Source organism: Cariama cristata, unplaced genomic scaffold (assembly GCF_000690535.1).
Source record: "Cariama cristata isolate BGI_N322 unplaced genomic scaffold, ASM69053v1 scaffold9243, whole genome shotgun sequence".
In the NCBI taxonomy this organism is placed as follows: Eukaryota; Metazoa; Chordata; class Aves; order Cariamiformes; family Cariamidae; genus Cariama; species Cariama cristata.
The window spans coordinates 43,018-58,392 of record NW_009608984.1 but is presented as its reverse complement, the minus strand read 5'-3'; the positions used below and the strand labels follow the sequence as shown (position 1 = coordinate 58,392).

Below are 15,375 nucleotides of genomic sequence, written 5' to 3'. Positions count from 1 at the left end.
CTTGTAGCTGACGTGAAGGTAGAGCATGAAGCTTGCTTTGTTGTGCAGCTGCATCACTGCATTACCTTCAATTCTAGTACTTAGTGTTTCCTCCGATGATACTGACTCTTCCATTAAACTTTTAACAGCTCTTATCTTATGAAGGTTACTTCAAGTCTCGTGATGCTGTGTGTTGTTTGAACTGCTTCAGAGAAGTTTGTGCACCATGGAATGCATGCTGTACATTGGAGACAAGCCTCAAGTAAAAAAGGACCATTAACACAGTTTCCAGGATTATTCCCTGGGGAAGGCAGCTGGCTCCTTAGCAGAGGATCTGAAGTTGGCACCCTCTCAGAAATTATCCCTTTTAGGTAAAAACAGATTGGCCCCTGACAGTGTCCCATAAATGCTTTAGAGAACTGTCCCCAGAAAGATCAGCAGCAGGGGGGGGTAGCGGTAGTGTCTGTCATGCTGTGCGCTCGTGTTAATTCTGAAACTTCCCAACACAGCAGTGGCAGATGAGCTTTGTCAGAATATCGCTTCGCCATTACTGGTGCCAGCCTCGGCTCAGGGACAAACACCAAAAAGTAAGAAGCATGATTAAAAAAAAAAGAAGTGCTTCATCACCAGGCTGTTTGCTTTCTGATTCATTTATAGGACTACCCGTAGCACTGGGAACAAAATTATATAGCCCTGAGAGCAAAAGATGCAGCCCTGGAACCACTAGCTTTTCATACCTGCACTTGAATGGTTTGGTGAGACCTATCGAGGTAGACCTGCTTTCTTACCCACTCTTGGTAAAGAATTGTTGTGTTTTCTCCCTCCTTGAGACAGACTAAGAGGGAGTCTGATGATGTGGATGTTAGCACTGCTTTCCAGCTCCAACAGCAGCTAAATCCAAACTGTCAGTCACATTCAGTAGCTGTCTGACAGACAGCCTGTTCTGAAAAAAATTAAACCAAAAGTTGGATCACGAGAGGCACTCATTGACAATGTTAGAGTAATATTTAGATATTCTTTTTAGATCACTCTCATGAAAGAGTTATGCCATACACAGTACGTAAGTTTAGCAAAATTCAGGTCTAACCCACTCGGTATCAGTAATGCACAGAAGCAAAAGATTCCCATACTTGTACGCTTCTTGCAAGTGGCATGAGAAGCAAAGCAACCCTTAGGTCATGGTTAAGGGGATGAACGCAATTGATTTTTACCTGAAATTCTGACTCCTCTGGTGTATGGAACTAGCCTGTTCTTCAGGTTCTCCATCCTCTGAGGAATCTGAGGAGGATAATGCCACTGGTACCTTTTGGAGATGGAGTTTAGCAATCTCTAGCAGACACAGGGTAGCTATTACTGTTGGAGGCGATCCACAGTGTGAATGTCCATGTAGGCAAGTGCTTGAAGGAGAAGATTGTTACTGAAGAAGATTGTTCTTCTCTGAGATGTACTGTTTGCATGCACATTCACAGTCCTGAACCTCCAGAAGGATTCCTGGGACACCGATGCTGAGGGGGTCTGGCAGAATGAAGCATGCCCTTCCTTTCTGTGTGTTTGTGCGAACAGGGTGTTTGTCCTACTGGCACTTCTGAGGCAGTGAACTCAGTTTCAGGTGTTTGCGTGCAGATTCCCTCATAAAATAGCAATGTTCGTATGAGTAACATCTCAAAGAATAGTTACAGCCGTGGCTCTGCAGCTGACCAACTCATACCTGTTACATGAACCATTGTTCTCCCTATCTGGTCACTTTTCTACAGTGGGTGCTCCATCCTAAATAGGTACCTCATGCTAGGTGGATCTGTTTTGTTGCCTTGTGTACTAACACGGGATTTTTCCAGCAGTTTATTGAGCAATGTAGAGCAGAGGTGAACCAGAAGTTGTTGGGATTTTGGGTCAGACTCCCAAACACTCTTGTCTACCTCTCTTTGCTTAGGTGTCATTATTTTCAAACTTCTACAGGTTGGTCTGAACAGAATGATATTCTCTGCAAGTATTTGGTGGCTTGTATTTGATCTTGCACAGTCAGACAGCTTCAGCTTTGCAACTGGGCGCTCCGATTTCAAGAATTCCTTGTGCTTGGTGCTGATAGTTAGGAGGAGAAAGAATGTGAATATGTATCATCTGCTACCCTGGGAACAACTGACTGACTCCATTCTTATCCTCACTCCTAGGTCTCCGAGCCCATTTGAAAAAGGAAAAGTTACTTCTTTGTCATGCTTTGAGGTTTGGCTGACGTAGAATCATAGGATCATGGAATGGTTTGGTCGGAACGGACCTTAAAGCCCATCTGGTTCCAACCCCCCTGCCCTGGGCGGGGCCCCCTGCCGCCACACCAGGTTGCTCACAGCCCCATCCAACCTGGCCTTGAACACTCCCAGGGATGGGGCAGCCACAGCTTCTCTGGGCAACCTCTGCCACTGCCTCACCACCCTCACCGGGAAGAATTTCTTCCTGATATCTCATCTAAATCTTCCCTCTTCCAGTTCAAAGCCATCGCCCCTTGTCCTATCACTCCATGCCCTTGTACAAAGTCCCTCCCCAGCTTTCTTGTCGGCCCCTTTAGGTACGGGAAGGCTGCTCTAAGGTCTGTCCGGAGCCCTCTCTTCTCCAGGCTGAACAACCCCAACTCTCTCAGCCATAGGAGAGGTGCTCCAGCCCTCGGATCATCTTCGTGGCCTCCTCTGGACTCGCTCCAAAATGTAGGCATATTCATCCATGTAAATGCAGGCTGGGTCTGGAAGGATTCAAACCCAGAAGCAACTCATCTCTTTTTCTACTTAATGACAATAAAAGATAGGTTTACTCTCATGACCGCTACTGTGAACTTTACTTGTGTTGACATTCCCCCTGTTTATTCTGAGAGATTTTCTTGGCTGTTGCAGTCTTTTTACTAGACAGCTGGCTTGTAGGAAAGAGCTGCTTCAGTGACAGTTCAGCAGCTGCAGAATGACAGCAGAGCATGCCCCCGGGAGATAGTACTGGCTTACGACAAGACCAGCGGCTGTCGAGCAAAACCTGCTGCATGTTATAACCGTGTGCTCGGTGTTGCACAATGTCGGGGAGCACAGGAGTTCTACGATTCTCAGAGTGCTTGGAGCAGCCGGCAAGGCACCTTTACTGACCATGGTCACCGCAGCCAGCGATTAGGTGCACTGTACTCTTGCTTAAAGAATAAAGGATGATTTTTACTTTTTTCGTTGTAAATACATTTCAGTCAATCTGTGCTTATGTTGATTTTGCTTCATGCCTGTTTTATTAACACTTTGTAGGTTACTTCATGAGTAATTAAGGAATATTCTGGAGGTAACTTATGAAGAACTGTGATTACAGGAGCTATACTTTGACTGCATGGGATCAAGCTGGGTTACAGGGCAACCATTTTGGGTATGGTTTAGGGAATTCTTGTTTTCATTTTTTTAAAGTGGAGCTTGTTGAATAACTAACACAAATTGCAGGCAATAATTTCAGGTTTGGAAAACACTTCTATAGAAACTTGATTGGTTTTGTTCTAGCACGATATAATTTAAAAAAACCCCGCACACATTATTTGAATTTACCAAGGTACAAATACCCATGGGGTTATTGCTATGGGGAGTTGTGTAGCAGTGCAAGCTCTAGCATAGCAAATAAAAGCTGTTGATGCCAAAGGCACAACAGTTGCCAGATTATGAAATCCAGAGAAACTTCCTGAAATCGGTTTTGGAACTACCACTAAGAAAGAGTGAACTCAACTCCTGGTCACTGTGTTTTATACCCATATCTTAGGATGTGTTTTCTGCTTGGTTACTGTAAATCCTTAGGACTGGAAGGTCAGAACAAAGCTGTGGGACCACTCCCTGGGCTCGAAGGCTTTTTATCGGGCTTTCCAACATCACCTGATGGCCATGATGCTGCTTCTGTGGAGGAGGTGATGTAGTTGGTAGGGGCGGCTGGTGTCCCAGAGCGTGGCTTTGGGGAGGAGGCAGTTTCACACGGTAGCTGAACCCAGCTAACACCCTGGTAAGCTCTTCCCCACCTAATCTCCCCTCCTGCTGCACCAGCCTCTCTCCCTGCTCTGCACCCTGCCATTCTTTGTTCTGGGATTCACCTGATCACAGGGTAGTGAGCCAGTGCATCTTGCTAACCCAGCAAAAGTGTCCTTTATTTTCTTTTTACCCTCCTAGGCTAATTTTCTGCCATTCTACCAAACTCAGTTACTGTACTGAGATGCCAGAATTGAATCCAGAAGGGCAGCCGCAGAGTGTGGTTGGGGAGAAAAAGTGAGGAGAAGCGAGATCTTCCTATTCGGCAGCAGTGAGCTGCTACCTTGGCCCATGCTATCTCCTGAAACTGCTTAAACATGAATAACCTAAAAGCTTTCTTCAGGCTCTCTGCCACCTGAACTGAAGACCCCTGACGGCTCTGGCACCCAAGGGAGGGGTGTGATGGAGGGCAAAGAGACTGGGTGAGTCCAGGCCAGTGATTTTCCTGTTTGCAGCCTTCTGAGGTTGCTTCAGAGTAGCACTGATCGCTCAAAGACGCTGCTCAGTCACCTCCGTAATTAGGGCAGAGCCCTTCTTGGCTCGTGGCTGGGTTGTTTCTCAACTGCAAGAAACTCTTTCTGCACCTGTTTCATCTGACTTGGTTTCCTTAAGGCCTCTAGGAATTTATCAGCTGGTTTTCCTTTGCGGTCCTGTTGTTTGAGTACACTGAGGGGTTTTTGTGGGTTGGTTTGCCAGGTACTGAGTAAGCGATAAGGGTCTGTATTTCAGAGTTTGGTCTGCTCAGGTCTGGCTAAGAGATGGCCAGCAGTTATTAGTCTGTTTTCAGCTTCCAAGGCATCAAAGGCTCACTTTCTCTCAATTTTCAGATACCATCCTCCTTGCTGGTCCAGAGAGCTGAATGACAGCACTCCGGCCCTCAGTGCTAGCAAGTTGTTTTCCACTAACTTTTCCACATGTGTTGGAAGGCTGATAGGAGGAATCCTGTCCGTATTCCTGGAGCATTGGAGTAGGAAGCAGCTGTCTCTTGTGGAGCAGTGCCCTGGAGGATTCATGCTGTATCATTCCTTTGTACCTCACAGCAGCTGTTTGGCTGGATTTATTTTTGGACAGGAGGGATGCATGTTAGACAGTTTGAAGGAACCAAGTTAGTAATCAATCACATTTGTAACTCAGCTGGAAGTTCTTGCACTGGGGGATGTGTCTGCTGATTGTGTGATGAGAAAGTGAAGACAGCAAAGCAGGGCAGGAGTAATCCTGCCTGAGCTAGATGTCCTGTGTCTTTGGAAAGATAGAGCTACTTCATCCAGAATGAGCAAGAAGGCTGCTTTGTCCTTTGTGAAATGATCAAGCTCTTCCCGTACCTAAGGCTCCTTTTGTACAGATGCACGTAGAGCTTCTGGTGAAGTCAACGCGGTGTTGCAAGAACTGTGCAGGGCCTTGGGGATTTACCCTTCACTTTGCTTCTGTCCTTACTGGTACTTTGCTGACGACAGTCACATACATTCTTCTTCTTAAACAGGGTTTTAAACCAGAGAAGAATTTCTTTGTGCTGCTGTAATCTCCTAATTTGTCCTTATAGTGGGAAAATTCCTGGAAAATATTACAGAGCAGAACAATACATTGCTATGGGATGTGCCTGGTGGTGTTTTAGGAGAACTGTAGCTTCCAGAAAGAGGTGATGTATGTTTGTTACTGAGTGCCGTCAATTTAATCATTCTTTTATTTGCCTTACCCACCAAACAGTTATGTCAGACAGCGCTTTCTGTCTTGAAGTCGCCCCACCAAAAGTGGGGGGCTGATGCTGCTGTTTTGAATATGTAGGGTGGGGTGGGTGAGGAAAGACACCATTCTCAGAGGGGAAATGAGAGTGTAAGAGAGAAATGAGATGAGCAGGTGAAAATCAGGCTGGAAGAGGAGGCATGCTTCTAAAAGTGTGCTGAGAAGACACAGCACCCTGCAAGTGCACAGCGTGGTTCATTTCCAAGCACACAGGGAGACGGGAAGATCTTGGGCTAGTGGCCATGTCTTTTCACCAGTAAGCACTATTAGAAAAAACAGTCATCAGATATGATGCTGTTTAGTACCAATTCCCTGATTTGCTGCTGTTACACTTACAACCTCAACAGAAAGGCTGGATTTGCAGACCCCCATTCTCCTGATCCTCTCGATTAGTCAGAATCTGCACAGTGAAGAGAGTCTGGATTTCAGGTAACATCGTTGACATCTGTTGATGCTGTCCTCAAGTGCCTTCCTCTGGTTTTGCCACAAAGTGGTGACAGCATTCCCAGGCAATATTTTTCTCGGCTCTTTTTCATGTGGATGCATGACATGAGCACAGCTGGGTGCCTGGTGTCCTTCCTTGACTTTCTTGTAAGCTAATCCTGGCTTTTGATCCAGCCTTGCAGACTATGCTAGTTGCGACCTCACTCAGTACTGTACCTGGTGGCAGCCTGCAAATACCCTCACCGAAGTGTTTCTTCACGAGAGCTTTTAAAGCCTATGTGCCTTTCCAGCAGATGGAAAGGTTCAGGATGTCTCTGTAGCTCCAGCTGCGAGCCCGTAGCAGGCAAGATTCACATTGGCGTAAGGTAATCCTAGCTGCAGAGTGCCAATACTGGTTTCCAGGTGTGCACAGAAATGCATGAATCAGTTTTAACTGTGCACCATCACTTCAGTGAAGAGGTGACATCTGGGAGTCATGACCCTCAAGCAGGTAAAAACCAAAGTAAGCCTGGAGGTTGATCCCACAGGATGGAAATCATCAGTGAGGGATAGGTGGAAGACTGGTAAGATGCAGTACGAGTGCACTCAGGTGAATCCTAGCACATTTTAAGCTTATGCTTCTGAGCAAGAACGTACAATGCAGTTTTTGGCTGCTGGTGTGTACTAAGAACTGGTGACCTTAGCATACAAAACTGGAGCTTGTAACAAGCCATATCACTTAAAACTGCAAATTTCTACACAGATTTTATTTTTCCTAGGCTTCATGGAAGAAAACTGAAATGAACAAATATCAAGTAAATAATCTTGAAATTATTGCAGTAGTTCTAATTCCCTGACTAGTGACAATAGAAACTTCGAGTATAAAATTCAGCTGCATAATTCTGCAACCTGATTTCTTTCTGAGACATAATTTCCTCTCATTTTTATTTTACTGACTTTACTTATCATTTGAATTTATACTATAGGGTGTTAAAGTTCCCATTTTCTGTCCTAATCTTTGCAATCCACCAAAGAACTGGCTTGTGCGTTGACTGTATGGTGATGTTGTGCCCCTCACAAAGTTAATTTTGTAATCTTATATTTTAATGATTTAGCCAGTTTTATAACTAGGAGACTGTAATCGGAGGAGTTCTTTTATGCCCGAATAGTAGCAAATATGTGAAAGATCTGCCAACAGCACCTTTACTAGTATAAAAGTATGTGTACGCATGCATACATGTCAACATGGACGCATAAATCTAAGCATCAGCACATGTTATGGAAGAGTGATCCCTGCGTTAGCAATCATGTCTGGTCATGACATTGACAAGCGGGAAGATGAACTCAGCAGAGATTCAATTGTTTATGCTGTTGTTAAAGACCTGTTGTCAGCCTGATAGGTCTGGGGTTTGTGAACAGAAAGGCTTGGGAGTCCCTGCTTTTGAGGGTACTTTCTATGGTTTTAAAAAAAAAAAAGTTTGAGTTGTAACAGTTTTTAAATAATGTATGTATTTCTCAAGGTCCGACAAGAAGTAGTTGAAGAATATGAACAAGTTAAGAGCATTGTCAACACTTTAGAGTGTTTTAAAATGGAGAGACCTGCAGATATCCCTGTATCCTGTCAGGATGAGCCTTTTAGAGATCCCGATGTTTGGCTTCCTCCTGTTCCAGCTGAACACAGGTAATGAGGGTCTCAAGCAGAGTGAGTGGAATAAAGTTGGGTTGCCATAATTCTATGTTGTCTTTTGAATGCATTTGTAACGTGAAAATCGCATTTCATTTACCCCTTAGTAATTTTTAATAAAGAATAAATATAATCATCGGGGAAAAAAGTAATTAAACTACAGTGGGATTTATTGCTGGAGTTCTAAAGAAAGTCACTTCTTTATTCTGGTAGGAGTGACTAGCTAAGTGACTGGAACTAGAGTCTGCGGGAGAGGTAAGTGGGCTTGTGGTGACGGTTGCCGTTCTCATGTGCAGGGAGAAAACTTTTCCATTTCAGTTTATTTAATCAGTTGAATTCATTGATGGCTGAGGAGTCAGTAAGGAGCTGGAACTGAAGGATCTTGAAGGACATGGTGGTTAGAAATCGCTCCCTAGCTACAGATAATGACCTCTGTTTAATCCCTTGGTTAGTTTTATCACTAAACATGTTCTGTTATACATGGTGTTTCTCTTCTGTAACCACCTTTAAAGTAACTTTAGTAAGCTAATAGTTTGCTCAAAATAGATGCTTGGGCATTTTCTGAAATCCTTATTTTTACCCTAATAGAGCTTGACAGAGGTTGTTGGAAACAAATCCAATTTAAAACCAAGAATAACATTTATCATGCCAACATTTTTCTCAAGTTATAATAGCAAACAATTTTAATGTGTGTATACATTACACACAAAGCAAACAAAGTAAAATGAGAGATCTAGGTTAACAGAAAGAAATGCCAAGTTTAATTTTAAATTTATGTGCTTTATGATTATCAAACGAACGGATCTTCGCTTTTCAAAAAATCCCAAGAATGTAAGTATAAAATAGTATTAACGTTGATTACTTTTGTGAGTGGTAGAAAAGATTATCAGAATTTTTGTGGTAAAATTACATGAAGTGCAAGATATATTTATTCTTCTGTCTTTCTTAGAGGTAAAGGCCCAACAGTTCATCTGCTTTTTTACGCTGAAATTTAAATCTTGTGCAAATAAGAAAGGAAAATTAGCCAGTCTTCTATGCTGTTAAGTTTAATGAAAATGTATACAAAGCAAAATGTAGCAGTTGTATCCATCAATGCCTTTCAGTAAGTACTCTTTTTAAACCGTATTCCAGGAAACTGTTTTTGGAGTTAGCAAATTTTAAGGTACTCAAAACAACAATCAATAGAAGATTTATTAGGAAACACTAATTAAAGTTGGGTGACATTCCTGGCTGTTTATTTTAGTTCTATATTTCAAGTCCAATCTCTAGAGCAAAAAGGACTGTGACACCTTGTCTTAAAACCAAATTCTTTCACCTCGTGCCACTGCTAAAGTTCTCTTTGACATCGTGGGTGATGCACGCAATAGGTGGTTGCAGTTCAGCTCTGTTTGCTTTTGCTTTTTAGGCAATTTTTATGTTTTGACATTTTCACACAGGGGAATGAAGTCAGAGGTAGGAGGATTGTTTTAAAATTCTCCCTCCTTTGTTTTGGGGCCTGTCAAAGCTATTAGCCAGCTTTTTTTTTTTTTTTCCTTTTTTTTTTTTTTTTTTAAGCCAGGAAGGTCATCTGGTTGTGTAGAACTTGTGCATATGAATGCAGCCTAATATAATCTCCTGGTCTGGAGTCAGAGGAAACTACAATTTGAAGACTTTTACTAAATTGTTTCCTCTTTTATTACATGCGCATTGGTTTGTTGTAAGATTAGTTAGGAGTACTCATCTAATAGTATTGCTAATTTTCTTTTTCCCCACTGTTGAAACTTCTTTCCTTTTGCATTTTTTTCTTACTTTGGGTGTCAGACAGAACCAGAAATATGTTGCTGGATTTGCAGATGCAGGAAGATAAGACTTAGGGCCTTGTCAGCTTTAGTGATAAGGCACTAAGGGAATTAATGAAATATTCGAATCCTTCCTTCTTTTTGCTGTTTTTAGCATGTTTGTGTTGTGATTGCTTGTTGTTAGGGCTCCACCTCAGATAAAACGTCCCAACCGAGAAGGAAAACCTTTGAGGAAGGAATCACCGGGGCTGCAGCCCCGTGGCCCTGCGGGCAGAGCACACGCGGTATCCAAGGGTGAGAAGTCTGCAGGCAGCCGCGAAAGGGAATCTCGAGCTAGAGGAAGAGATGACAAGGTAAGAAGTAGTAAAGAATGTGCTGGAGAGGAGTCATGATGCAGCAGGTGGCACAGGGAAGCATTCTTAGTTTTAGTTATTTAATACAGATAATAAGAAGAAGCTGCAATAATCCCCTGCAAGAAAACTTGGTGCTTTCCTCTTGCCTCATGGACAAAGCGTGTATCATGGAGATATTTAGTAGTAATGACACCAAATTAAGGAAAGTTCTATCGTGTTTGCTCTGCCTTGATTTGCGATTTTTTGATAGGGAGGAAGCGTGGTGGCCTGTTGCTGGGGGTTTGTTATCATCTCAGTTAGACCATGGGCTTGACTCTGATCTGTCAGTGTCAATCAGGCATAAAGTCCCTTCTTCTTCTCCCCCACTTTTTTTTTTTTTAAAAAAGGAATCCAATTCAGGTCTTTTGTAAAGATTTCAGTGTAAAAAGTGCAAAAGTGAGACCAGTGCCCTTCTCTAGACTTTAGCATTATGAATGGAGTTTCACAGTACCATTGCCTCTGCCATACTATAGTAAAATTCAGGTGTGCCTCGAAGTCCAGGATAGTTCTGTAAATGCATTGATGCTAGGTAAATCTGCACCAAATTATTTGAAGTTATGTATTTGAAAATGATGTGAGGGAGAGGTAGTAAAAGCAAACTCTTAGAAGCTTTCATTTTTAGTTTATGCAAAGGGGTTTGTATTTATTACAGTGTTTAGGAAGATGCTTCTTGGAAAGGCCTTATTTTAAAAATGAGAACAATGAAATAAATTAGAATAAGTTGGAGATTCTTTCCTCTGAAGACCCATGAAAAAGAAGCAGTGCTGAAATGAAAGGAAAGGAGAAACTGATTCACTGTCAAGTAGTCATGTCAAAAGCAGGACTGTTTCCTGGCTGAAAAAAATGTCTGTGTGCAAATTACTGTTTCTGAGACACTTGCATTTTTAAATTTAACTGTGGAGTCAGTGCCAAGAACCCAAGAAATCTTGGTATAAAGGATAACAAGTCGAGAGTGTACTGAAGCGGCTTTACTTTCCTGACAGACAGAGATATGAGAAACCCCTTCTGATGGGGGCACACAGTATTGTACAGAACTTGATAGATGAATAAGAAAATATTTAGGCCAGTGTTCTTCCAAATGAATGTGGTTAGTCCCTTCGTGGCCTTTCTATTACAGATTGCTTCTTCACAGCGCAGAAAGAGCTCAAAGATACGCTTTTTCCATCATGATTTGCTTTTCTGATACACAGGAAAAGTATCGAGTAATCCCAGCCCTTATTACCATCAGTAGGTAGGGCCAGGCGCATTTTCAGCAGTGCCACTGAATGACTGCACAGACCAAGCATTTTAGAAATCTCTCTACCCTGCATCAGTAAGACTTAAAATAACAAGAGTGCATCCTGCAAGCTATAAAAAGCTTGTGAAGATCTGTGAAATTATTTACAGTTCTGCCAGCTATACGGGGAATTGGAGTTGTGGTGTGTGATAGGTTCACCAGATGTGCTGGTGTAAGGCAGCCTTCAAAGTCTTGGCTCTAATGAGGGTGAACTCTGCTCTCGAAGCTTTCCGGTGATGAGCATTTTTGGGCTTTACTATAAGGAGCCCACAACAACATAACTCGTACAATACTTCTGGGATTAGCGGCACTACCGCTGTGAGGCGGAGGAAGAGTCATGAAGGTGTTCCATTTATTATGGTACATATTAAATGCTACTTTTATCTGAATAAATTGGTCACTAGGTGGCAGAAGGAAAATATGTCTACTCTTCAAAAAATACCAATACATGTGCTCTTGTTTCCCCCTTTGTCTTACTACTTGGTGGTTATTTTATTTCCTTTGTTTGAGGTGTGTATGCAAAAATCGCACCAGGTTACAAATTCTCACATGTTATGTGATGACTTTTGTAAGGGATCCACAATTTTCCTTTGAAGAAAATTTTGAATGAAAAGCAAGTAGTGAGGCGTGGGAAGTGAAAGAAGTTAATGCAATTTTCCATGTTTTACACACAGGCATGAAAATAGGTCTCACTTCCCTTTCAGTTTTGTCCTTTCTTAGTTTGCAAGTGTTTATGTTCTTCGGTTTCTGAACTTAAAGCTACAAGAAGCTTAGCTCTGTAGCGTAGTGTGTCGAATCACAGAGGTTTGGTAACTCTTCATGTTCAGTTAAAAATAATAGGGCAAAACTGAAGCTTCAGACTAAGTAACCAGGTATCTCTTTTCTCAGAGTAAATGTTTCAGCTGTATAGTTCTTGGGTTTGGGCGCTTGGCTAGGACTACTTAGAACATGTAATGAACTTGGATGCCATATCCATTTCCTAAGATGTTGGTTGTTGTGTAATAGGTTGTATGCTGTCCTGGCTATAATATCACAATGTAATATGCATATTTATTTGTGATATTTTTCAAGATAAATACAGGTATAGTATATATGTTTTAGAAGTGTTTTGCCTCAGTTGAGGTAAATGCCTTCTTTCATCGTTTGTCCTCCCCAGATCATACCATCTTTTCATTCTGACAGTAACCATCTTGGGGTAAGGAGTTTTAACCTGATTGTGCCTGTAAAATGACCTTTTGTATTGCTATATAAAATAATTTTGAACTGCAGCCACTAAACTAATCCGCTAAACCCGTATATTTACGTGTTCCTTTTTCTAAAATACTGCTTTCAAGTGCTTCTTCCTTCTTAGTTCCACTGGAAACTCTTAGGTTTGTTCTCAGGGTACCTTCTGCTGGATCATTGCCAAGAATTTTAGCTTCTCTTCAATAGTTCACCTTAAAGAGGCAGCACGAATGCTACCTGTATGTCTTTTAGAAATTGCAGAATATCATATCTAAGCCCTAGAACACTTTTTTAGGAGTACTCTTCAGATTATTTTAGATTGTCAGTGGATAAGGATAGTAAATATTGCAAAGGATATGAAATAGCCAAGGGCTGTGCTGTCGTATCAGTGAAGAGAGTATTAAAATTGATGAAGATACGACTTAAAAAATTTAAATTTTTTTTGCTTGATTATTCTGATGGGCGTCATCAGATGTGAGACGAGGTAGTCACATTTAGGTGGAAGCACAGACAGACCTCCATGCATTGAGACTGGAAGGCTGCATAATCTCTATCCGCGAACGCTGAAAGAATTGGTAGGTGAAATTACAGGGACGGGAGCAGAGATTTCCCATAACATTTATTGGGTCTGCTGTTGTCTCATGTGAATGGTGACTTGTGTTGACCGTGCCTGTATTTAGAAGGGGAAAGGAAAAGTGATGCAGGCAACTCGAGTTGTTAATTTTATCTAAACAATGTGCAACATTTTACAACAGATTTAGAATGGACGAAAAGTTAAAGACTTGGGACTAACTGGAAAGTGGAATAAAGTGAAATATGGTTTCTCAAGCAAAGGTCTTGCCTTTGCCAGCACCTTCTTTAGAGTTCCAGTTAATGTCTTAGAGAAAGACATTAATCTACCTGGATGCCACATGGGAAGCAATCAGTTAATCTAGTGTGTGGCGTAGAAGAATGGTAAGGTGGGGAAGAATTAGGCAGCAAGGGGAATGTAAACAAGTGGTACTGAAAGAAAAAGTATCAGTCAACTGGCAAATCATTTATGGATTTCCTCAAGACTAGAGACTGACTCTTGTTTTCTATTTAAATTAATGATCTTGGCACAAAAAAGAGGCATGCGCTAATTAAATTTGCCGATGACACCGAGTTGGGAAGCACCATCACCACAAGAGGCGAACGAGGCTGTTGTACAGCAAGAATTAGGTGACTCTGTGCTGGAGTCATGACAATGGGATAATTTTCAGCGGTGCAGAGCAGCAGGCTGCGTACTTGGAGGCTACAACAAGAATTTCTGCTAGAAGCTGGAGCTCAGCAGTGGAAGAGAAGAAAGATTTGGACGTATCAGCAGAAATCGGATCAGGCTGAACTTTCATTTGGCACATCACCTTTTCCTGGCGGGGATGGGAAGGGCTGGTTGCCGGAGGGAGGCACAGCCAGGTGCCACGTTTGGCTTTGGCAGCAAGGGGCATAGAGTGCGCATCTGGCAGTTGTTGTTTGGTGTCTGTGTGTCGTGGGAAGAGCCTGCAGGAAAGCAGGATGTCTTCAGGACTCAGTGATCCTACGTGATTGATCTGTCTGAGGTTGAGTGTAAGGTGACCGTATGATACAGGCACGTAAAGGAATGGAAATGAAATCCTAGGCCCGGTGTGTTGAGGTGTTACCAGCAGAGAGAAGAGATGCCCGTGCCAGTACAGGAGACCCTGGTGGGACAGCAGCTGGAGTATTTGGCATGCATTTCTACAACCTTGCTCAAGAAAGATGTGTTAATATTAGAAGGGAGAAAAAAAAAAAAGGTTGCTGAAGTGAACAGGTAATTGTGTTCAGCTTGTGTTCCAAGAGGAGACTGACTTGGTTTGCTAAATGAAGGCAGAGCACACACATGCTACAAGTGCATCAGGTTGGTGGACACATCAACGAGACAACCGCTGAAGCTAGTGCACGAACTTAGTACAAGAGTAGAAATACATTCATTTTGGAAGTAAGGTTTTGTTTCAGTGGATTAGTGCAGGTCTGATAGCTCTTCCTGTTGGAAGTCTCAGCAAATTTCTAAATGTGTTTAAGTCAGACCTTGGTTGGCTGAGGAGAAGGTTACGTGATGAGATTGCCAAGGGGACTGGGTGGGAGCAGTCTTTTACAGTCCTGTATTCCTCTATCTGTTGGCATACCTTCTTAGAGAGAAGCCATCACAGCAGCTTTATTTAAAGCTGTTTTGGGAAAGTAGTACCACAAGAAGAGATGAGGTTATGACTGGAAAAATTATGCTTACTCCTGCTGCCTGGATTCAGGTGATATTTTTTTAAATTATTTTTTCTAGTCCCTGCTCACTTGCTTGCTGACTGAGGATTGCATCTTGGACCAGTTTGGGACCAACATTAATAATCTTATTACATGTGAAAACTGTAATCTTGGTTTAATTCCAGAACTGGGAAAAAAAAAAAATCGAAACATTCAGTGTCACTAAAATGATAGCCAAGGTGATGCCATCTGCCAGATGCCCTTCTCCCTCTGTTGGCGAGCCATGTCGCAGGGAGCAGGAAAAATAACTGTCCCAGGAAAAAGTGAGTATCCCAGGACCAGGTAGTTATTACATGTGAAAACTGTAATCTTGGTTTAATTCCAGAACTGGGAAAAAAAAAAAATCGAAACATTCAGTGTCACTAAAATGATAGCCAAGGTGATGCCATCTGCCAGATGCCCTTCTCCCTCTGTTGGCGAGCCATGTCGCAGGGAGCAGGAAAAATAACTGTCCCAGGAAAAAGTGAGTATCCCAGGACCAGGTAGCTGGGGTTTTGGGGCTCGGCCCTGGATGCAGCCGGCAAGGAGGTAGCTGTGGAGATGCCGCTGCCCCGCCTGTGCCCCACCC

General features: G+C 42.5%; 1 protein-coding gene across 2 annotated transcripts in view; it reads left to right on the top strand.

The window, feature by feature from the left end:
* KATNAL1 (katanin p60 subunit A-like 1) overlaps positions 1 to 15,375 on the top strand; it is a 33,886-nt gene that overhangs the window by 1,880 nt on the left and 16,631 nt on the right. For both annotated transcript variants that reach the window (XM_009697357.1, XM_009697356.1), the window contains exons 2-4: positions 7,682 to 7,842; positions 9,808 to 9,986; positions 12,988 to 13,002. In XM_009697357.1, coding sequence (XP_009695659.1) covers positions 7,682 to 7,842; positions 9,808 to 9,986; positions 12,988 to 13,002 — 355 coding nt within the window. The remainder of the gene's footprint in view (positions 1 to 7,681; positions 7,843 to 9,807; positions 9,987 to 12,987; positions 13,003 to 15,375) is intronic.